At 43.6% G+C, this 25,322-nt stretch overlaps 1 protein-coding gene across 4 annotated transcripts in view; it reads right to left on the bottom strand.

The window, feature by feature from the left end:
- LOC131882964 (fasciclin-2-like) overlaps window positions 1-25,322 on the bottom strand; it is a 53,434-nt gene that overhangs the window by 22,243 nt on the left and 5,869 nt on the right. For 3 of the 4 annotated variants that reach the window (XM_059230262.1, XM_059230260.1, XM_059230263.1), the window contains exons 2-5: window positions 8,478-8,679; window positions 7,906-7,920; window positions 6,870-7,015; window positions 6,656-6,790 (exon numbers count right to left, since the gene is read on the bottom strand). In XM_059230262.1, coding sequence (XP_059086245.1) covers window positions 6,656-6,790; window positions 6,870-7,015; window positions 7,906-7,920; window positions 8,478-8,679 — 498 coding nt within the window. The remainder of the gene's footprint in view (window positions 1-6,655; window positions 6,791-6,869; window positions 7,016-7,905; window positions 7,921-8,477; window positions 8,680-25,322) is intronic. The other variant, XM_059230261.1, reaches the window with a different exon arrangement.

Raw genomic sequence — 25,322 nt, 5'->3', positions numbered from 1 at the left:
AAAAAGATCACCGAGATTTCCAGACAATGCCAAATAATCAGGCATCTAAGAATCGTCACTTTATTTTAAGAAGTCCACAGATATTTGTTCTCAGTCACGGTTCCGGAAACTTACGCTCACCACGTTTCAGAGGGGTGTTGTTTACGTGCATGGTTCAGATAAATTTTCTCAAGATTGAATTTCAGAAAAAGGGTTGTGCGTTTGAGCCATTTCGACCCGCCCACCAGAAAATTGACTCCAAAATTTATGCTTACATTTTCGTCATAGACATAAGAGAGGATATTGTTAATTGGCATTTGCATCAAACAATCCAAACGGAGGCAACACTGTTTTGGCAAAGCCGACCGGAAGCAACATTTGACGGGTTTGAATCCACTCCCAATCCAAGGCATTGGGCTCATTCGAGAGTTCACCTCCAGGGCCAGCAGTAAATAATCTTACCACATGCCAAAACCGTGGTTGAGCAGGTGGTGAGTGGTTTTCCCCTCCAAGTTTGAGTGACTTTGCCGTCCTGTCGAGTAAATCCCATAAGAGACATTTCAAGTCCTTTCCATCCATTCCAATGGAATGACACACTGACACACAAGCTTAGCTGTGGGCCCATTTCCTTGGTCCCCTCATCCACCAATCCTCGACCATCTCTGTCTCGGTGAATTCATGTTGGCAGAAGCCAACGAGACCCAAAGATGGCTCCGGCTTGCTCCCATCCTCTTGGCTGGAAGAGTTTGAGTGGTCCACATGGACCAGTTTTCACTCCCCAGAAGTGCCTACCTACAGTCCACGGTGGTTTCCCTCCAACTCAACAGGAACACCATTTCCGACACTCGCTCGTCGCCTGGCCTGAAATCCCCTTTACGTACGAGTAGATAGAGGTGAGAGGGCGAAAATCCATCTTGATCCAAACTTTGCCAATCAGTTCGTTTGTGGTTCCAACACTTGCCTCACCGCATGCTTAAAAGCAGTGTGGGTGTGTGGGTGTGGTGGAGAAAAGTGATTTCATTGGCCATCATCACATTTTCTTTCTGATCTTCTACCTCACACAACAAGACAGCCAGGAAAAGGCTTCCTTGGCATACAAGTAATGCGCAGGTGTTATGGCCGATCATAAAATACAAAACATCATGTCGTAAATGTAGGAGGGTTCACTTTGAAATCACTCCTGGGTATTATCGTTGCATCAAAGCTCGACAGAGGGATCAGAGGGATCGCCCCATTCAAAGGGCACATCAACATGGTCGTCCGACAAGCCAAATAAGTACCAACCAACGTAATAGCTGGACATGCTGTCGATGCCTCCATTTTCGTTTAATCTTTCGGTCGTCGCGGTCTTCCCGAAATGGCTCGAATGTTTGGCATTTCCCTTTCCAACATGAATAGACGGGCCGTTATTTATATTCCTGTGAAATGGGCATAATTTTCAGGAAATGGAGAATCTTCTACGCTTCCTTCGAATACCGAGATGCTGTGTCTGCATCGGCATTTGTCCCTTCTATTACATGCGACATTCGTAGGTAGGGAGGGATGCCAAATAAACCACTGGAATCCAGGGAGAAAGCATAATGGCTTCAAACTTTGGATAGGCTATCAAACTTGCACGAGGATACGGCTGGGAATCAGTAGCTGATGCTTGGAATCTGCCCAGACCCAACCAACCTACGAGTCAAACCCAAAATGGGCATAAACGAACTAGTGAACCAACTCATCTTTTGAAATACCTTTGAAGTCAGCATTAGACTCCGTTGAATCGACATCGAATCGAGCAACCGAGCCGAGGATAGAATAAAAACACCAAGCTAGCGGCCGACTAATGCTCAAGATGCACAAAACGAATCTATGGAAGGGAGTTGCAAGAGTGGATCGCAGTCTGCATTTTCATTTCGTTTTCTTCGGATGAGAAGTAATGAACAACGGCGAACGAATGTTAGAAGGAAAGCCAATCCTCCCCAATCTAATCAACACGTCGTATGTAGTAAGAAAACAATCAGACCCATTCATCACTTCAGATCCACTCGGCTGTTTCAGTTTTAGAGCTGTCATTAATTGCAATTGAAACTCATCCAATATCCTGATATCACAATAGAAAATTATTCTTTACTATTATTAAGAAGATTGCAGTCAAATCAGAGCCCCTGGGCATGAAATCGCATTCCCTGTAAGATTGAATACACCATGTACGCATTTCGCCCCAACATGTGCTTGCGAGCACTCTGGTCAGGGATTCAATTTGTAGATTATTCGTAACTTTGAATGGCCGTATTATCATCAATGGCAATGAGATGGTAATTGTTTTATTTGTTAGAAAGAACATGTACGCATAAACAGAGGAGAAAAAAAAATAAACCCTCTGAGACTGTCCTCCACATAAATGATAATCACTTGATTGAACCTGCAGGTCCTATTACGAAATGGATGAGATGATAACCAATATCTGTAATTTTGAGCTGCGTTTCGAAGTGCGAGGGGGAAAAGAGGATAGATGAGCTTGAGCTCAGACAAATCTGTCACTTCCATTCATTTCTCGAGATCGAAGGGAAGTGATGGATTAAGAAGTACAACCATTGGTATTGTACCAGGATATGGCCTGAATTGGATATAAATATAACATACGACGACTCAATTTCATTCCAAGATTAGCATTAGCTTTCCTATGGATTTTGAATGTTTCTTCGGATATTTTTTTTCTATTTTCGCTGCTATAAGTGTTCCAGTGTAATAAAACGAAATATCTGTGTCCGAGCATTTGCATGCCGAGGAATAATGTAATATCAATGAGAGTACCTTAAGTTATGTAGGTCAGGAAATGATTACTATCAAGGCGTAGTGGTTCATGATTTAGGACCCCATTGCAAATGAATGAACCATCAATCAGGGCTCCTTTGGTACTCCTTCGGACAAATATCCCCCGTTCCAAATTAGCTCGATCGAACGAAAGAACACTTGTCGGTCCCATGCCAATGCTTGGGACCAAAAATATTCATCGTCGTCTTATCATGGAACATGTTCCTGCCAGTAGCCCTTTCGCCCAATGAATAGCAAAGGCCGTCTTAGCATCGTTCAAAGGCTGACATGGACCCTCACTCACGAACACTGGGTTCGTACCACTGGTCTCAGTCGTGAATAATGCCCAGCGGGCAATGGGTGAAAATGTGAAGCTCGAAAGCTGCTTGGATTCTTTTTCCATTTGTATCAATCCTTCTTCGCTCGTGAAAGGAATGAAGCTAATTTATGATCAACTGACCGAGACGCCAAGGTCACTCCCTCGAGTTGTGCCAGGCCCGAAGCAGGAAGACCCTTCACGTACTACTTGCTTGCTTCTCTACTGATTGACTGACTAACCTGCTACCTTCACACAAAGATCTGAGAGACATCAGATTAATTTCCCTCTCACTAATACAACTGATACTTGCCCGTCAAGCTGGGGAAAAGAGGATGGTAATGTCGACTATGATCATGATGATGATCATGATGATGATAGCCGGCCAGTCTGAATAGTTTCTTCAGAGTACAACGTGTGCGCGTATTATGAGATAATAGAAAACTCCAGCCCAGTTGGAAAGTGATTAACCTTCATCTATTCGTCCATCTATCCAGATATCATGTATTCGATTATGTAAGTCACTATCGATGCCAACGAGTGCCCAAATTAGAGAAGGGTAGCCAACATTTGCGATGAGGATTCATCTATCAAAGTTGCTGTCACTTTGTCTGTTATGGGTGGTACAGTTTGGAACAGTATGGTACAGTAGTAGGTGGAGAGGAGGAAAGCGAGATCAAGGCCGTACTTTTGAGTTCAGGTTAGTGGGTAGCCTTTGAAACTACCCTGGCCATTCGATGTATCTTTGCTCTATCCAGCAACTGTTTCTGTCTCTAATTGCTCTCTTTCCAGTTCGTGGAACAACAAGATATGTTGTTCCCAAATAGGCTTGTTAGTGTGTTGGACCAATAATGCTGGTAGAGCTCGTCTCCCTGTCTTGGCCTAACTCTCTCCTTTCGTGTGGGAATTACCCAGGGTACAACTGGCATGTTGGCTGATACAGCCAACTTCAGGATACTAAGACATAAACCCTCTAGTTCTTCCTATGTACGCGTACCTACCAACCTACCATACCTACCTACTCAACTTTCGGCACTTAACAAAGCACAGACATACATTAATAATTTGTACGACCATGTAGTTACACACAGGCGGCAATACTGCCGTATAATGGAATGCCTGCGTACATCCATACATAGGAGCAGGTATACTTTGCAAGGGACTAACTACCTCGATGGGACGAGTTCTGTCCAGGATAAAGAGTTGGTTTCAAATGCCTTTGTGGTCCCGTTTGTGACACTAATAAGCGGCTGTACTTGGTAGGGAAAGGCCGAACGAGGGTGGGGTAAACGAATTAAAATCAAAACCATTATGAATGGTTGCTCGTCTACCTAGATGTATCAGTTTGTACCAGATTGCTGAATAAACGACAATTAATCAAGATCAATGTTTCCAAGGTTAACCCTTGCACTAAAAGATATGGACACGCTTGGTAAAAATACTCAGGAGAACCACGCTGTTGGGTGGGCACTTAAGTGTCTATTGTAGGAAGCTCTACGCAGGAACAACAATCTGATGGCCATGGACAACAAACCATTGCTTGCTCATCCCAAGTCTTGGCTCACATCACAACACGAAAGAACCAACCAACCAAGTTAGCCAGTAAGTAGGAAACGGAAAAGGAATGGATAATTGCCAGTGCCAAGAGTAAAAAGGACAGGAAATAATCGTGTTGTCTCAGTTTGATCGAATCCCAATTGGGATCCAACACGCAGTGGATCTCTCTCTCTCTCTCTCTAACACACACACACACAGACACGTACACGTCACGGATACATACAAGAACTACACACCAAAGTAAATATACCGGAGAGCACCTTGATTAAGGGTATTCTCATTATTCTTGTGTGATCGCCATCAAGTATGTCTGCTCATCTAACCTGGTTTTCTCGTGCCTAGCAAAGGTTTTTACGCGAGCATCAAAAAGTCCATCACTAAAAGTAAAGGGCTTCCGACTGCCGTTAACTCAGGCGCGCGGTTTTTCTTCTTCATGTGAAGAGCATGACGTAATGAATGATAGTATTGCTTTGCATCTTTCAATATGGCATAACGGACTTGTTTAGGCCTCTTTTAGTATCAAAACTCAGACAAGATCATATTATGGCGAGATCATTCGGGAGAAGTTTTGGACGTTCCAAGATCTCTGTCACATCAAGAGACCAACAGAAGGAAGGAATCGTGCACTTGGCATCAAGGTTATTAGGATGACTGGGGATTATGTTCAAAAGAATTGAAATGGAGTTAGTCTGTTACCATCACGGACACTAAAAGGTGGGGAGAGCGATCCCCACTCCCTCTTCTACAGTGATGCGCTGTAAATTCGTGTTCTTTTGTGAATGTGGAACTCCGTTGGCTGACTTTCTCCAGAACTAGGACGAGGAGTTCCCTCAAGATGTTTATGAAGTCCTACGGAAAGTGTTGGTTCTTTGCATTATTGAGATCTTCCATTCATTTCAAGACGCATGAGATCAATTAGAGATGAGAGCAAAAGCGAGAGGAGAGAGCTGGAAGTGTTGAAAGCCTTCTAATTTCCAGGGCAAAGAACATTCAAAGTCAAGTTAGTGATTCTTTCCGGTTAAGTGCTCCGTGCTCGTGCTTTGCCAGCTTTGCCAGCTTTGCCAGCTTTGCCTCTTCCAACCTATCTCGTATACCGGTGGGTTCTATTCAATTTCGCAAATATTCTCGCCTCAAGATCGAAGGCCAAGTAGCTCGGTTAAACGAATTCCAAGATCAAAGCGAGTCCGACCCAAAGAAAGGAAGGCCGCTTGGTTGAAGCCAAGGCCGTCAAGATAGGTATTCCTTCCTCTAAGAGACACCTAAAATGCTTTCCCAAGTGGCGAGCAAGGCGTGAGACCGAATTGCCATTCCATTTTCCTATAGGATGGACCCGCCAACCCTGAGAATGAGTGGGAGTGTGGGAGGGTTGGACAGGGGCGGCTTGAAGGGAACAATCCGGGAACAATGGACAGTTAGTTGGCCCTCGCACCACAGTTTTGGCTTTGGAGCTCGAAAAAGACCGATCTGGAGCAACAAAGGCGAGAGAAAAATGAGCGAACATTTATCATGACTAGGGTCCCGCTCGCTCGAGGGATTTCCCTATACTTCATTGAATTGCCTGAACTCTCTTTATAGCCGGGTACGCATGTACCAGTGGGTGAACCAGTGCCCACTCCTCGTACGTAGCTCGTACTTCTTCAAGTTGAAGCGGGAAATGTCTTGGCCCAAAAATAAATGACTGCCTTCAGTCTGAATGGCTGGATGGCTGGATGGCTGCATGGCTGCATGGCTTGTTGGTTAGTGACTAGTGAACAAGTGAGAGGGTGGGTGTGTGGGTGGCTTCTTGGGAGAGAGGCCTGTTCTTGATGTGTCTGCGTTGCTGCGCTACTCGCTCGAGGCAATGTATGCTTTTGGGTGGACCCGTTCGTTTATTTTCGAGATGTCCTGATCATTGAGGCGTTATGCCCCCTGACTTGACGGCCTGGCTTTTCGTGCCACTCGCCATTCTCGAGTGGGACCGTTTCCATGCTCTAGCTTTTGAAAAAAAAATTTGAAAGCTCTTACCCGTTGAGATGATCAGGCTTTCTTTTAACCAATCGATGGTGGCGGTAGGTGATGCTCTGACCACGCATCGGATCTTGTAGTCCGTGTAGATCACGGCATTCTGCTCCTCGGGAGCATCGTCCCAAGTGATTCCAACTGGAAAACCAATCATGCATTCATCCATAAGTCGATCCCGCAGGAAAACGATATTGGGTCAGAACCAGAGACTACTCACTGTAGGTCGAAATCTGGACTTGTGCCGTCATTTTTTCGTTGTTGGCATAGATTCCCTCGCACGTGTAGAGACCAGACTCTTCTTCTCGGAGATGTTTGATGAACAACATGATGGCCGCGTCCCCAGGCTTCTCCTCGGTATAGATCCTAAATCCCGGAATGGACGGGTATATTATAGCTCAAAATATTTGTTTGGGAATGTTTTTTCATCAATATTCATGCTGGAACAGCGGTGAATAAGTGGCAACAACAAACTACTGTTTTATGGCACAAGCTAACGGTGAGAACTGAGAACGCTTGCTTCTTCTATCTTTTAGGTACATACGAGCAGAATGTTAGGTTAACTTGTTCCGTTCGTCTGGAAACAACAGCACATTTATGTAGGAGCAAATGGTTAGTGAAAAGTGGTCCCCTCACACAGGGGTTACTGAAAGTATGTAGTATGGACATTGATTTTGAGCTGCTACAGTCGATGTCAGAGTTGGCAAGGTCAGATTAGAAAGGAACGCGTCCGTCCACTCGTCTCGACGATCTGATTCCATCCAGGGGCATTATTTTGCCTCTCTGGAACTTAACAACAAAAGGACCTTTTGAAAGGGAGGAAATCGGCTTTTGTAGATGTATGCCGGGATACTGTACTCCAGCACAGCGGTGCTAGTTGCTGCTCTATCGTCTGAGTAGATGGAACATCTAGTCCTGATTTAGAGAAGGTTGAAGGGTGGATACTGTACACAACAATTGCCAAGACATATAATGTACACACTATCTGGGAGTACGAACATGCTTGATGTCGTAACTGGATTGTACAGAAGTTGTCATTAAAGGTGTTACGTTTGACATGTGAAAAGCGGTGATGTTGAACTACTTGAATGCTCGTGTTCTATGAATATGCAAATAAACAATGGGATCGATCTTATAATCTAACGATTAGTGAGGCTTGAGTTGTTGAAAGTGCCACACCGGACATTTAACATGAGCATTAACAATATGCACAGTTCAACCTGATCGAACTAATAAAACAACGTTCTGAAGTTTACCTTTCGCTGTAATTCCTGTTTAAAAGATAAAGATAGTTGAAGAATGATTGATGATTTTCAGATAATCGTGGAATACCGTTTCCAAAAGGAGCCCAAAGCTTGCATAAGACCTCACCCGCGTTTACCCATTCATGCTTAAATAAATACTGGTAATCAATCAAATCGTTAAACGGCTCTCAGGAAACAAAAGCAAAACTTCCCTTGGGGCCCCATCATATTTTTGTTTGAATAAGTGTTCAAAAAAGCACCCATTCAGTGAATTTGAAATGCGTGCACTTGGAAAGATCGATTCTAGAAACTTGCAGCAATGAATATGTAAGCATTGTTGTGTTGTGAAGTGCTGAGTGGTGCCAAGTATTGGATTGGTATCATAAGGTACATCAGATTGGGTTTTAAGCCAAACTTTCGGGCCTCTTTTAGATAGGCATTATTGTTGTAGTCATGGGGGATGAAACAAGTCTGAATCAAACAAAGCACCTGGGCGAGCTGAATTTCTGGATAATACATTTTACGTAGCAGAGCATTGGGGAATGCAAACCAATTCCTGCTTTCTCCTCCGTATCTCAACTCACCGATCGTCTTCGGGAACTTTCTGTCCTCCTGGTCCAAACCATTTGAGATCCCTGACGAGCTCAGGGTTTTTGACATTGGCTTTGCATGTTAATAGGAAATTCTTCCCAACGGGTTTGTGTTGTGGGCCCTCGGGTAGGATGCGGAGCTCGTTTTGGTCGAAGGATTGTCGCTTCACCAAGAGATGGGATCCGCGGCACAGACCTGAAACCAATTCAAGGGACCTATGAACGTACTTGCCTCGTGACGTGGGCTTGGTGAATTTATAACGAATATGAACTAATTGAAACCTGAGAAGGTCGTCAACAGGGACTCCTGCATGTTTTATAACTCCCGAATGGCCTTGGCTCGTGTCCATCAAGCTTCTCTCACGGAATCTACGCTAAGGATTAATATCGTGAGAGTATTTACCGACATGACTGGTTCCAACTCACCTCTTGTCAGGCCCAATCGTGACAAACCGGTATTAGACGAGCCCCATGCCGGCCCAGCTAGCTAGTCAAGTTGTTCATTCGAGAGCTGACTTTTGAAATTCATACAAGTTCTGACATTTCTTCGATTGGAAGTGACAGATTCAATCAGGGCACATTCGCTCAGGTTCCCTCGTTGTTATCGTCGTTGACGACGAGGATGAGGATGGTTGATAGAGAGCGGTACCTTGCGTCTGTCTTTTCACGCTCCTCTTCATCTTTTGTTGATTCGACCCAGCATTTTGATTTTGAAAGCTTTCCGAGTAATTTTGCCACAACTATGACGGCGGGTCATGAAGAAGAGGGCGGTTGGCAAAGTGAAGTGAGGTAACTTGAGTGAGCGCAAACTAAAATGTCCGTACAAATAATGCTTTACCCATCTATTGATTTTTGCAGGTTGCGTCGAGAACCACATTATGATTGTGTTTCTAGGGCTTTGTTCAAATACAAATGGTTTTGCTTGTCCAATCATCAAATTGGCCATTCAAGAGCTTTAAACCCGGCGTGTTTTTTTTCGATTCCTATACCCGCTATGGGCCACGCATGATTGCTTCACATGAATGGAATGAAAATTGATTCATCTCAAATTCGATTTGGGATCAATTCCAGCGTCTGGTTTTGTGCATGTGTGTTTCTCCATATTACCTACTATACGGTGAGCCTCTGTACGTACGTACGTACGAACTTACCCAAACACGTACATGCACGATTTATTTCGAGTGGTTGGCCAAAATTAATGAACGAGTGTGGCAACAGTCTCAACCCAAAACACATCAATATTTGACATCCGCTGTTGGGTATCGTATGTGCGTACAATGAATTCCAAGAAGTGCGTTTTAAGAAGTTCTTCCAGTGATGTCGAACTGAGTCGGCAAGAGGTTTTTGTCCGTCCAAATATTTTCCGATATTAGCGTTGCATGTCAGCAATTGTTTCATGCTAGCCTGAACAAGCCCCCAAAGAGGTAAAAGACCACCGGGGATGATATGCTTGAAATCCAGCCCAATATTGAACCGAAACAAGCCACGAGATTCATTTGATCGCTATCTTATTCGACCTCAGGCTTGATCTGTTAGTTTGAAACTAAAATAATCGTGCTGCCAGGATTTATGAATGGCAGTCATATAAGCTAAAATACGTTTGATTCATTTCAAAAACAAAAGTGGGGTCTAAGACTTGACAAGTGGGTGGATGGGAACCTTAGTGGGTTGGAATGCACCCGGGTGCATCCCACGGTGTCGGTTATGAATCACCTTCCAATGCGTGTTCGGGCATTGGCCGGGAAGAAAAAATGAGAAAGAAAGAAAAAGCCATTCGTTTATCGGAGGATGGCTATCTATGTTGACAGATCCCAATTTCTCAGCTCCCGACCATGGCTCACTCTGTGCGGTGGGTATGCGAAATCCAGTCATTTCAACGACAGCACCCTACCAGATTCTCTTTGTCAGTCTCTTGATCCTGTTTTCGTCAGGTTTAGGCTCTTTCGTGGACATGCTGTGCTCCAATGCGTTACTAGCCGTGCATTACTTGCCCGGCCACTACTTATTCTCGCATGCATTTGAAAGTTACCACTTCAAGTGAAAGTCCTTCAAATGAAGCCATGGAAGTGCTAACCAAGCAAGTCCCTCTCCACTGGATGGGAGAGACTGAATGTACGTAGGCAGTTGTTCAGATTTTCGTCTCGGAGCACAAATCCGTTGACTTTTCATGTTGCATTAGTGATCTGTCCTTGTGATAAATTGAGAGTGTTTAAGGGCATTCATTTCTCGCTCCTCAGGGCATTATATGGATAACAGAGCAACTGCGACGAGATTAGGTTTTGAATGGGAAAAGACCGCTCCCTCCGATCGAAAGGGTTCTTCGAGACAAATGGAGCAACGTCAAAGCATGTTTGACAAGACAAATGTGGTGTGAGCAAGCTTTCCAGGAGTGCCGGGGAGGAGACCCTGTGGACATGCACAAAACACAGTCGCTAATTTATGTAGATACACCGATTTATCAAGGGCAACGAGTTAGCCCCCTCCAGTTTCAACTTATCCAATGGCAGAATACTTATACAACCTACGTACTGTGCGTATACGTATACGTATGTAGAATCGCTCCAACAAGAGGAAAATGAAATGTTCCCAAAACTATTTCTCCCTGTCCAAAACACCCTCTGCCTCCTTGCACTACAAGTGTGCAGTTCCACAATCGTTGTGTTTCATTTTCTCTTTGATTGACATGTAACTTGAGGAGTGAAGCCAATCGCAATTAAGAGCCAACCCACACCCTAGTTGAATCACCACCACTTCCTCCATTTCTGCCACACCAGAGCATATTGGAATTGGTCAGCGTGGAGAAGAAACCCCTCGGGGGACATCAAACCACCCCGAGTCTCTCTTTCTACTCAATGTTCAATGGAGGAAAATCACGAATGAACGCTTTTCACTTGTACATAGTGCATACGTCTTTCTACGTGGGTACGTACGTACATACGTGTAGTACATTTAGAAGAACCGGGGGAAAATCTCCGAATAGGGTGGCACCCCGTCGCATTTGGGGTGTATTTGGTAATTTGAGCCCCATAACACAAGTTCCTCAAGACCAATAAGTTCCATTTATTCTTACACATGGACAGATCCCCGGGTCCTTTTTAGTGAACCTATTCCATTCATTAGGGTGCCTCCTGAGGGACAACTAATCCATAATGACTAGTCTTGATACAACTGTCCCAAATTGTGTTGGGCAGCATTGAAGGCGTGCATGGGCTAGGCTCTCGCTCGCATGCTGTATTGCTCGTTTACCACTGTACATACAGCACATGGACGAGCCGGACAAGTTTGATTGACCAAAGATTAATGAAGCCCAACTACCCTAACCCCGGGTTCTCTTTCACTTTGCGGGCTCCCTCGGGCCGATTTCTTGGGTTTGCTCTCCCCCTTGTACGTATGTATAAGAATGCTCTGTCCTTCTTTCTTTCTTTCTTTTCTTCCTTCTATGTTTCCGTCCGTCCTTATTTCGTTCAACATATTCGTATTCTCCACCGGAACGAGGCTCTCCGAAGGGACCAAGTACGAGGACAAACTTATGTATTACTCAATAAGAGCCTCGGGCCAGATCCAATGGACAAATACAAAATTGTAACTCTCATTGACCACTTGGTCATTCATTCAACATTTATGGGGGTTGTGCAACTGCGGGTAGGTCCGTTCATGAGGAAAAAGACGACCAGCGTACACTAGAGAGTTTCTTTGCAATGTAACAACTAGTAAAAGCACACTACGTATCTGGCTAGAGAAGTTGTTGGTCAACCTCTTTAGCAAAGCATGTTTTTTTCTCAGCTTCGCATGACATAAAAATTGCTCCACCTAATTACCAATTTTCCACCTCAATGGCAATAAATTTCGGCCGTCGTGCCCACGATAACCGACTGGGTTCCCCATAAGAAAACGAGGCAGAAAAGGAGGAAAATTACCATTTATCACATTCCAGCTGGTTGAAGTGGATACATTCAGAAAATTTCGAACAGTTTACGTGGAAACAATTTTTGTCGACATGGACAAGATGTGATGCGAAACTAGAGTGTTTGGGCTTGTTCTAGGATGCCATAACGTTTGTTCAGCCGCATTCTGATATATTTGTTGTTCATCACTTACCAACAGATTGCATTTTCATCGAATTCAGGTGCTCTAAAAGACACCTCCATCGACCATTCCCATAGAAACCAAAACCAAGGCAACCAATCAAGCCACAGATGAGCTCTGTGATTTGTGGACGATATTAAGAGATGTGCGTGATTCGGTTAGGTTCAATCACAAGGTTGAGCCGGCCACTTTGTTAGCTTCAAAAGCGCTTGAGAAATGTTCGACTGGTCAAAAGCTAATGAGTCTGAGAAGACAGCCAATGGGTGGCTCACGAAGGGATGCAAAAAAACTAACCTATAATTACTATTTGAAACGAACACATCCACCATCAGGGCCGGAGAGTGGTGGTCGTAATTAATTTTGCCTTTCAACTTGGGAGATTTTTGTTCAAGATGTGGGCTCTTTACATGCATTTTCGGACATAACTCGGCGAGTAGTGTGGAGTGCAAGAATCTCGGATGGCTTTGAGCCTGATCTTTCTGCCGGCGAAGGCTGATGAGTTGTTGAATTCAAATGAGGACTTAAGACGGTCTGGTTGGCTTAGGTGAGTGGCGATCGAGCTATCTTCCTAACCAGTCCTCAGCCAACCATCCAACCTCCCAACCAAGATGGTTGGTCGTGGTTGGGAATCCATCCAGCCTGGAATGATTGATCTTTCAAAGGGGCCTGCTCAATGAACAATACACTGACCTTTTACCGACCACAAATTTTGACTTCAGCGCAAGAATTTCGATTTACGAATCTCCTTTTCTTGCTGTTTTCTATGCAACCATAAGTTGAGCCTTAGAAGCTGACTTTGTTTTCCTCCAATTTCGCTTTGACATTCAAATCGAGATTTTTTGTCTCGGAATTCATGTCTCAATGCTTGAATTTACATTGTTTATGTTTCATTTCAACTTACAATCACAATGAAACTGAGACCGAGTCCCCATTTTTTCATGTAAACAAGTCGACTGATAGGAGTACAAAAAGACTTTTCAAGCTGACCCTCAAAGCAAAGTACAGAATCACAGTTTTAGTGGGTACTCGATTTGACAGGAAGACAGGAAGAAACGCACTGTTTTGGTCGATGGATACAATTCCGTCAGAGTGAATGTGGTTGTTGTGCGTGCGGTAGACAGACAGATGGTTGGACGGACTTTAGGGGACAGCCCAGTGATCATTACTGTCTTTGAACATTTTTTCCTAGCCTTAGAACAGAAAGAACTCGTCTGTGGTCCTCAGTGGTCGGGAGTGACCCTCATCCATAAAAATGTCTCATTCAACCGTTTCAACTGATGAAACATTCCAGCACTAAAAAAAGAACGCAAGAAGGCCCCTAAGCACTCAAAGCCAGAGCTATTCGAACGTTGCTCATCTATCGCCCTTGTGTTCGTTCTAAGGTGAGGAGGCTCCCTAAGAAAATGACAACGGTGACGATGATGACGATCGTCATCTTCATCCTTGGCTCTCTCTCTTTCTCTCTCTCTTTCTTGCTTTCGCGTTTCTGCCAGAGCCTAAACAGCATTGAGAGAAACGTCAAATCAATACACCACCTTGGGTGGATGGTCACCATTAAGGATCTGATTGGAGTGGTTTCATCTCGGACGTACCTCCCATCAGCCACATGTTTAACAGATTCTAAACCGGAAATGATTGCCTTTGAACGAGTCATTCTCTCCATGTAGTTCTCTCTCCGAACAAAACCATGGAAGAAAGCGAGATGACGACAACAACGACAATGAGGATGGAGGGAGGGATGGAGTGAAGAGCAGAAAGGAGTGTGTGTGTGAGTGTGCGTGTGTGAAAGAGGGAGAGAGAGAAAGAGGGGGGATCATTCAAAGGAAAATTGATGTTTGTTCATCATTAAAGTGTCGTTTTAATACCGCTGCAACAGGAGGAGAACCAAGATAAAAAGGGGCCTCGAAATGGATCCTCCCAACTTCAATCTCAATGAGAGTAGTCAGGTGAATTATATGCCAGGATGACTTCTTTTGTTACCAACGAAAACCAACACTTCCGAAGTAGTCAGCCAGTCTAGAGTGTAGAACCCATCATGCTAAAGGATCATGTGGTATTTTGAAATGGCCCTCCATCCGTGCGAGCAGACGCTACCACTCCACGTATGTACATACCAACTTGCTTACAGCGATTTTAGGAACAAGATATTGTCGTAAACAGGATATGGTTTTCGATTAGAAAAATATGTGCACCCCGTGTAGTTGTAGCAGTTGTAACAGACTATGGGTAGCAGTAGCAATAAGATGGAGGTATTTCTTTAAGATAAGGTGAAATCTGATTTAGGACCGTAAACGAAGCGTTTAGCCGAGGTGCCAGAATTTCCATAAGCCACCACCTTTGTTCGCGTCAATCAATGAGCCGTGGCAGAAAACGTATTGAAAGAAGAGTAGGGCCAATTTCTATCCGACAACTTTTTTGCGCCATGATACGACAACGTGGCAATGATGGCAATAATGCCCAATAGTAAATATGAGTACAACGCCTGTGCACTACTGCCACATGGTAGAACTATGGTCCAAGCAGGCAGCCATTAGGTGAGCGAGTGTATGAGTAAGCGATTGGTACTTGGTCGTCCAAAGGGCAAAAGTGATCGAAGAATGGACGTTTCCCTCTCTTTATCTGTCTCTCTCTCCCCTCTTTCTGTTCTGGTTTCAAATATGTTGGGGAAGACAAGGACGGACAACCCTCGTTCTTATACCTACTTAGCCATGACACGGCAAGAAGATCTCCGGGGTGATAACTTTGACAACAATAATGATACTTGGCGTTAGTTGGTATATGGTTGGTTGGGTGGATGGTTGAATGAATATAAAGACGAGAGTCTCAATGCAATAGCAGAATGGTAGGCATGACTTGCTCTGGCCACATTGGAATGTTCGAGTCGTGCCTCAGTGGCGGGAAGGAGGGACTGGGGAGCGAAAAGAAAGTAAAGTTATGTTGCCAAAATGAGAAAACGAAGTTGTGGCTAATCTACTTAGTCCTTGTCGATTGTGGCCGAACCACTTGGTAATTGGGCGGTTTGCGGTCAAGTCGCAAATTTTCGGCTCTTGACGTAACCACTTGAAACCACCCAAGAGCTTTGGGTGACAAACACTTAGAACCAAGGGTCGATGTGCTTTTGATCTTCACTTGCGTCCATAACACCAACCATTACTCAAAGTCACTCCCAAACATGACTTGGCTTTCTTTCCAAACAAACCATAAATATTCGACTGGCCATTGTTGGTCCAATGGAAGAAGGTCGAAAATCTGAAAAGACTACCTCGGATCAGTCGACCCGTTTTTACACATTCATTTCCACTGGAACGACTTCCTTCGCCTGCACTAGCCAGGTAAGGGCGGCTCATCAACCACTTGTAATGATAAAGTATTAAAAGATATCTTAATCCCTGGGAGTGGACGTTTATCTTACTAAAAGAACAAATCTATCTGGTGAAAGGAAAGGGGCCTCTCGGTGCAAGAAGCTCCTTTGAGGTTCATTTCATCAATGAAATTCTCCGGCGTATTTGTTGACTCGTCTTGATAAGATCAAGAAGTCGGTAAAACGGAATCATATGGAATAGACTTTACTTTCAATGAAAAATGAAATATGCTAGATATTGGTGAAGGCAGGTACAGTGTAGGCAGAGCCGATCCGAAGGTGAAATGAGCTTTCCGAGGACCTTTTTCCCTCGTTCCCTTCTCATTCCTCTTAATGTCCTTCTGCTTGCTTTGATAAATGGCTGCTCAGTCAGCAAAGGAAGACGAAGGGAACTTCTCGATTTCCTCCCATCCTCGCATCCACCCACATTCTCATTGGATCTCGAGAGCTCTTTGGGCTGACCACCCCGGCCATCATCTCCATTTCAACCCACGGGTGGGTCGCCCACGGCTTCGGCTTAGGAAAGGGAACGAAGAAAAACCTTTGGAAGCCGAGCTACGTACAGCAATGCTGTCTGTGGGCAAGAACAACCGAAAAAGAAGCGAGACACCACAAATAGAAGGAGAGACAGGCAGGCAGACAGACAGACAGACAGGCGGCTCTCTGGAACATTTTTGATGGGAACTTTTAATTTCCTTTCTTGATGAGTGACCATCAATTTGAGCGTGAAGAATTCAGACCTGCTCTGTAAAAGATAGGAGGATTCCGGCCCGAGAATGTAAACCTTTCCTAATATACAGTATTAGCCATTGAGGGATGCAATGGCGCGATGAACGAGAAAGTGGATTTGATCGGCTTTGTATTGGACCACGGATTGAATGAGGTCGCTCATAAGTGCTCTCTTCATCCGCACAAGCTAGAGGTTAGGCCTTTTACGACATAGCCTGGCAAGTTCAGTCTAATTCCTTCAAAAATGATTCGTCCTCCAAAATGTGTTGTTTGTATTATTAGGTGCTGTTATTTTGACAAAGGTCTATTGGAGTTGATCCCAATCCACTTGTGTCTTCCTTGGCTCTGATAAAGTTCCCCACGGTTTCAGGACCAATTGGTAACATGCCGTTCTTGAAGTTTGGATGTCTACCTTTGATTTAACCGGTTGTCAAAACTTTCCGACTCAGAAGTGCTCTGAATGGAAAAAGGTATTCTCACTCGCTGTCTTTGGGACACTTTTAAACGGCCACGATTTCGCAACCCATCCTTATGGAAAAGAAAACTCATTCATTTAACTCAGATTTAACCTAGCTAAGGCCAAGTCACCTTTTCCAGTAAGCGAGGACAAGCCCCTTCAGAAATGATCTCCAGGCCTTAAGCCGGTCGGGCAAAAGTCCCTCCTTCATTGGGTGTGGGAGTCAGCGAGAGTCCTTTAGTCGTCTCCCTTTCTACCTCCGCTTTCTGTTTGATCCAGTTCCTATCTCTGAGTCCCGGATTGCGCAGTACGTTTAGCAGTGGAGAAAAACGATTGAGAGACACAGAGGAAGAGAGGCAGAGAGAGAGAAAGAGACCAAACTCAATTTGAGAGGAAGGAACCACCTAATCCAGTTCAAAATCTGGCTATAAATTACACTTTTTGACTTTCCCACCGTAATGGTGGGAGAAGAAAGCAGTTCACTCAAGAGGAAATGCCCTGTTGGTGCTCGTAGGCCTTGCTCAATCAATGTGCATACGTACTGTGAGTCCAAATGACGATCAGGCGACGTTAGTACTAGCAGTCCATCGACTCTAAAGTCGATGGAAAGGTAATGCATTCCTTCAATATTAGAGAGGTCTTTCAAGTGACCTTTGGTGCGCTCTCGATGAATCGATTCCATTCGGCATTGACCTTTCAAAGAAATGAAGAAACGTCTTCCAAGCTGAACGCATACAAAGATGAAGGAAGCGATACCAAGGCCTAAAAAAGGTTCCGTTCTGTTACTGATAAGAAAGGAGGCACCACATAATGTGAGTCACCGCAGATGAATGGTACACTACATGTGAGATTGGGCGAGATTCTAGTTTTAAAACATTGAGATTCAGTCGGACATTTTCATCAGTAAAGACATTGAAGGGATAGCATAAAATACTGGAGGTGTTGTTCAATGCAGAATGTAAGGGACTCCCTCCCTCTACTCTGAATGACAAGAATACGGTGGAAAGGGATCAAAATTTAGGAATCTCACTTTACAGCACAACATTTATTTTTCAATTAGAAACAGAACAGCCTCACCTCTAACGAAGCGACAACGGAAATGTCACCCACGGTCTTATCTTTATTGAAATAAGGTTAAAAAAGCTTGCACTTTTGGCTCAGCCGCTACTAGACAATATCTTATAGTCGAGATGGGAAATGAGATTTCATCTTTGCTACAGAATCATTGTCACTCCTCGACGTTCAAGGCAGCATCTTTCACATTGCCTTCATTCCTTCCCTTCAAGAAGGTCTCATACATGGTTGTGGTGGTTGCAGGCATGGATATGGCCCATTCCAAATCTACCGTTGGAGCGTGGATGTTAAGTATTGGATGATCATCATGGTGAGCCTCAAGCAGAAAACAGGGATGAAAAGAAGTCAAAATTGACAACTGGCCCTGGGGAAAAATTGCCCTCAGTTCTTGTCCAATGGTGTTGAAAACTTGTTGGGGTTATAAAGTTGGTTGGCTATTTTGATAGTTGACAATACGTGGAACAGAACTTCGAGCCATCCCTGCTAAGAGAGTTTCGATCTTTTTCCGACCCGTTCCTTCCAGAGAAAGGATCGGGAAAAACGATTTGCCATAAAAGCCATCAGAGCCAGAACGAAAGGAACCACTTCGCAGAAGCCGAAAGCCTCCGATTATGCCTCTATGGTTTTCTTTTATTTTCAATTAAAGATGAAAATTTACGAAACACTTGAAATCGAAAAGAGACCGCAGGGATTTAAGAACCTATAACCCTATAATAGACTGTCTACTTATTCTGGGTGACATCTCCATCTAGCACATAAATACAATGCGATGTAAAATTCCTGCCGGATCCAAGCGTCTTTCTGGTAATTAAATTGGATCATGAGTTGTTACTTTGCCAGCTTAAGGTGGCGAACTTGCGTAAATTTTCAAGGGTGAGGTAAAAATTAATACTTGTTATGATAACGGACCGGGAAATGGGAATACCTCTTCATTTGAACATCCATCATCAGAAGACCGGCCGAGCGAGACAGAGAGCTGCCATCTGACTGCGTAACAAAACAAACAAACAAACAAACAAAGGTTAAAGGTTGAGTGAGTGGGTCTTGAGACCGTACTAGCTTCTAGGGGTGTGTTATTTAGAGTTGAGACATTTCAGTCCAACTACTCCGTCTTCAGAAGTTGTTTAGAAGTTTCTCCACAAGTTGATTTGAAAGTCCTTTTGAACTGAGAAAGTTCTTCCAGATGGCATTTTCCACCATCTCACATGCTAATGAGATCCACTCGATGCCTAAGCCATTGCTTTTCCTTGTCCAAACCAGAGAGCCTCCTTGCTTGTATCAAGTTGAGGCTCTTTTTGTTCAAGCCAATAGACAGGTAGAAGAAAGTAACAGCCTTTTGTCGTCACCGATTTGAGGGCCTATTCCTTGGCTAAACTCTTGGGGGGCAAGGCCCCTTCGACGTGAGAATGATGTGTATGAAAAAAGGGAAAATACCTCCTGGTTCCATTCATGTTAAATGACAATTTCAATTTTGTCACTCTCCCATTCTAACCGCTGTTAGTATGATAAGTGCTTTCAAACTTTGCTAATCCATAAGTAATGTCGGAAAATTGTCAGGGCGAGTTGAAAGAGAAACTCGAAAAAATTCTAGAATGACCCTTTCAACGTCTGTTCTCATTTAAAATGCGATTACCAAGACGCTAAAAATCACATGAGGAGAAAGTTTTCTCTCCATTTGAAGGGCTCAAACCAGGCCTCCCAAAAGTAATTTTTTAATGGCCTTTGATAGAACATCCGTAAGAGACGCTCTTGATTTCATTACTTCGATTGCAATAAGGCTTAATTTACAGCAGAGTCTTGAAACTAGTTCTTGTGTTCCAAGTTCCAATTATGTTGAGAAAATGAGCTTCAAATATTGTGGTTCAGTAATCGAAGTCAAACCTAATGCTTCTCGTCCAAAGTTACGTAGTATGAAAGCTACCTACCACTAATGTGAAGAGTCTGCAGAAGTAGACAAAAGAGTAATTCTATTTATTTCAAGAAGAGCAATAGAACGGTGCCCAAGTGATTGTAAGCTTTATTGATCGCAAACTCAAAAACTTGACCTACGTGCGTACTTCTAGGTAGAGAGCCAGATATCGGATATCGCTAACTGAGAAAGCGAAGCCAAAGCGAAGCCAAAGCGAAGCCAAAGCCGAATCAACCAAAGTTGTTTCGCTACCGTACCGATAATCATAAACCAGGAAGCCACTCACTATGTACACTACTCATACCTATGTCCATACATACGCCCATGATGAATTGATTAAGGGAAGGGGAAAAAGCAGAAGAATGAAGGGGTGCCATCAATCAATCTCCACCAAGTTTGAAACTTTTCTCTATGTACAAGAAAAATGTCTATCCCATTCACCCCACCCGCTGAGAGTTCCCTCTTTTAAGAACTGAATCAAATGTCTCTCTCTCTCGGTACTCTCTACTGAGCGGGTAGCACCACTGCCACAGGCTCAGATGAAAATCAAAGTCAGCTTGGGTACAATTCATAGATGATGGTCCTTTCGACAGGTAAATTCTTTGAAAGATGCCTGAAAATCATCCCGATGTGGCCTCACATCTCAGTCTGTGCCTCACATGTACTATGTACGGTTAGTACGTAAAGCGTCCCTACCACGACGTTTGGGTGTCCCTTGCTTTGAATCCAATTACGTTTCACCGTCAGCTTTCCCGTGTGATTTGGCCTTCTGGGTGGGATTAAACTTGAGGCATCATCAATTTTCGACAACATTCTCTCAAGCACCCAAACCCCTACTCTAATATCATCATCCGTGCCTCCAAGATTCGAGTAGCACTACATACTTTTGGGGCTGAGCTCTACGGTGCTAGGAGATGGTGGATTAAGGCGGCCCACAGAGATGGCTAGATACGGCATTGACAGATAAGGTAGGTACCTCGGGTCAAACAAGTTAGGCACAATATCGGAGATGGCTTTTGTTTGGTTCTTGGACAAAGTCTTACGAAAGTCATCGAGCCATTGACTTAAAAACAACCGAGTACTGTCTATCACTTGAATGACTACTCCTGCACTTTATGTGTACACGTATTCCTATTTTGGGCGGGCAAGTACTCCTCTCCCATCAACTCAGCACACACAATTGAGACAATTAAGATTCACTTTTATATTAAACAATTCAACTTGGAAACACCGTCCAAGAATTGCCGTTTACAAATAAGAATCATGAATTGGCACTTTTCATTACAATACTGTATTTCAGTGTAAGAGACGACGTCCTGGTATACCTGGCAAGCTGCTGAGTGAAGAACTGCTTGTGCGCCTATGTAGTACGTTTGGTGTACCTATATGTTCCTCGCACACACTCAGATGTCGAGCCCAATGGGAACATAGATATTAGGGCTCTTTTGGAGCCTCAAACGGGACCACAAAGGCTCTATTTAGAGAACAAGGGGCCTAAGCTCCATTCATGTCCGTCTTGAGTGTCTTAGTATTGGATGTGATTTGATTGTGCTGAAAGCAAGTATACTCTCCGTGCATGGCAGTAGTAATAGTGTACTACGTACATTTATCTCGCCAGTCTCGCCAGTCTTGCCTAACAAGAAGTGAAAGAAGAAACCAATCATCCAAGCGGGTTGGTCCTCATTCGTTTTCTATGTAGTTTCAAGCAGGTGGGAAAAAAAGAAATCGTGATTTACTGTTGTTGAGGAAAAGCCCCGAGTCATTTGTTTGTAATGCATTCATAAGCGAGGAGTTTTTGAACCATTAGAAAATGCATATCTTTTCGGCGAACAACAAAATAAAGCCCCTCTCGTTCAACTCCCGAAACACCTCGCACGTACGTACTTCCTTTCCATTCCAGCTTTAAGCTGGAAACCATTATCTACGCGCGAAAAGCAACGTGAAACATTGATGAGCGTTCACGCGGTTTCCGATTTTAATGGCTTGACTCGTTGTGAATTTCCAACGGCCGTCACGACACCGCAATGAATTCATCAATGAGAAACATTATTGACACCTACGATTTGACGGCTCTTCCGAGAGGCGATCAAACATGACAGATCTCAGAAAAGCACTTGATTTCAATCGTCACTTTCCTCATTATAATTGCGTATACGTACTAGAAGATATGATGGGCCAAACAATCGACAAAGAGATCTTTTAGTTGGTCACAGAAAGGCTGCCAGTTCATTCCAATGAGTCAAAACAGTCCAGAGGTTTTTCTTCAGGATCTAACAAATTTGGGGAGTTCATCGATTGTTTGGCAGAATATGATTCATGGAGTGGCAAACTGAAAGTGCAACGAGGAAACAAAAAGCCGGCTCATATGGAGGAAGCTTGGCACGAATGAATTGACAGATAGCCATTCGTCACCAATGTGTAACATACTTGCGTCCGTCCGTCCGTCCTCGTTCCCGTGAGTTTTACTCGACACGTAATATAATCCCACATTTACTCTCGGTCGACACTCTGTAGTCGAAGTGCGAAACATTCCGAGCGTTCATAGCAAAACAATTTCGAAGGCGGGTTGTTGGAATGTCGTGGCACTTGACAAAAATAACAGTCCTACTATAGGTCCCATCCAGACACAAAAATACAAAAATGATGCATATTAAAGCTAATGATTGATTTGCCTTCAAAATGGTGCGTTAAATTGTAGTTACACGGTAGGTTGCATGAAAAGTGAGTATTGGTTGAATCATGGGAACAAACGTTGGTAGAAATTCGAACAAATGACAACTGCATTTTCAGGCATTGAATCAAATGCAATCGATAATGTAATCGATGTGCTGGTAATGCAATGGAAGTCTTACCATAGATATCAAATGCTGTGGTCGAGTTCCGATTGAAAGTAGAAAAAGTTAAAGCTTGAGACTCGTCACTCTAGGATTATTTTGAGCAATAAGAAGTACAATGCTGTGTCAAAATGCAACACTAACCCCAATAAGGTTCGTCTTAAAATCAACCACTTTTTTGGTTACAGCGAGTTGCAATACCACAGCAGGTTAAAATCTGATGAGCCATGTTGTAACACCGAATTGTCGTGCTTAGTTGTATGCTGATGTAACAGGATATCGACTTCTTTTTAATCTTAAGCACACCCTGTCCGATATGTCAATGAATAGGGGAGTTCATTCGGTAATGAAATGTCAAGCAGTCTCTTGAAACCGAACAATATCAAGCATGAAATTGCCATTGTTAATTGCTTATTGTTCATTGCCACTTTGAACACAATTGGATTATGTATATAAGAGTAACGTGATTGGAACCTCATATGTAGCCTAATGCATGTCCTTTCGAAGGCCTTGTTTTTTCTTAGCGTAAATACTAGTGTATAGAATACTGCTGTGTTGACGTTCAACGTTTTTTCAAGAAGTGATAGGAAAAAGTGTCATTGATTTGAAAAATGTAGGTCAACCCACAAGCCTTGACTACAAAAAACAAGTATTTTGAAGCATTTTTTTACAGCTTTGATCATGAATTCGATCCTGGCAATCCAATGATAATAATAAACAACAACCCATGCTCTGCTCGTATGAAATGCGATGTAAGTACATTTTCCGGAATAACGGTTCATGTGACGCCAATTTGGGGTGAGCTTGCTCAATGCAAAAAAAAAAAAAAATTCTAGCATTTAGCTTCTTGGACATAATCTAAAATGCAAAAGAATGTACTCGTGCGTGCAGAAGTTTAATCATCCGAGATGGTCGATATTGATCTACCTTACACCTATTTTCCGATACTCCAATGTCGTATGTCCGGCATCGAACTCCTTCGTTATGGAACAATCACAGAATACGCACAACAAAGTGTGGTCCATGCGATGGATTAGGTCATTTAACCCTTTCCTCCCTCCAGAGTATGTACAGAGTATGTACCACTAAACGTTCGAAGGTTCGTGCTCACCCCGCCATGTACAGTACAGTTTATTACAGCCCGAGATCGGCCATTCCCAGCAGACTCCTGTCCCTGGAATTATGCAGCACAGAGAGGAGGAGTAAGAGGGAGGAGGAGTAGGCAAACAGTCAAAAGATGGAACAGACGAAGAAGGGCTGACGGAGGGGATTGTCTCTCTACGAACAAAACTTATTGCTTTCCTGGTGAATTGATTGCCTAAGATGGATCACGTTGTTGATTCACGACCCATTAGAGTTCGTTACCCGTTCGATATTCTCTCAACCCATAGCGGGACCTTCAAAGTTGGATGACATCTACAGGATCGTTGGTGTCTGCCACCTTTCCCTCATCGCAATTTCCTCCTAACGTTTTGTAATTGGAAGGCGTAGCCAACAATCCTTTCGACAATTAATCACAGTTAAAGACTTGGTTTCTCTAAGAAGGCAAAGAAGGCAATATTGATAAGAAAAACATTTTGGTGTGTCCAAGAGTTTATATCCATCACGATTTGACGGTATTGGGCATCCGTCCATCCATCAAGCCATCCATCAAGCCATCAAGGCAAGTTTCTACTCAGAGTTTAGCTTCCCGTTTTATTGTGCTGAAAAGGGTCTTTTTGTCGATTACGTGATATTACCAAGTGCTGGTATTGGTTTAAAATAAGACATGTTTTTTTTAGTGGAAAAGAGCCAGAAGGTCAAGTCTGAGGGAATATAAAATGTTTCTCAGCCATGCCTGTCTCCGTAGGTATGGAAGTACTCCCGAGAGACGACAATTCATTCTCAATGAATCAATTCAGCTGGCTAGAGATATTGGTTAGCCTTTTCGCCGCAAGCTCTGAACCAAAGAAATTGTTTGGTGAAAGAGGAAAGGGGCCATCAAAATAGCTATCCATCCATGGTTGTCTTGTTATTTTGATTTTAAACCTTGCCACTTCTTGGCCTTTCGTCTCTCTGCACGTATTTGGAAATTGCTCTCCTAAACTGTGGGCGTATTGGCTTGCCGTCGCTTTTATTGCCCTGACCTCTTCTACAGAGATATACGCACTTTATGTTTTTCACTCGACAGGAGTTATCTTGAGACTTCAATCACTTCTCGCTCGTCCCCTTCAAACAGACTTATATGTATCCATACATCTTTGACACTTCAAGCCGTATTCCGCTTTCAGTCAGTTTGGTGATTGACAAATTGCTCAGACCAGCCACTCTTATCGGAGAAAAATATCTCACAAGATAGCTCATTATGACCTCTGGAGTCCAGAGACTTGAGACATGAGCCAGTTAGTCG

Source organism: Tigriopus californicus, chromosome 7 (assembly GCF_007210705.1).
Source record: "Tigriopus californicus strain San Diego chromosome 7, Tcal_SD_v2.1, whole genome shotgun sequence".
NCBI lineage: Eukaryota > Metazoa > Arthropoda > Copepoda > Harpacticoida > Harpacticidae > Tigriopus > Tigriopus californicus.
This window is presented reverse-complemented; position numbering and strand designations above follow the sequence as displayed.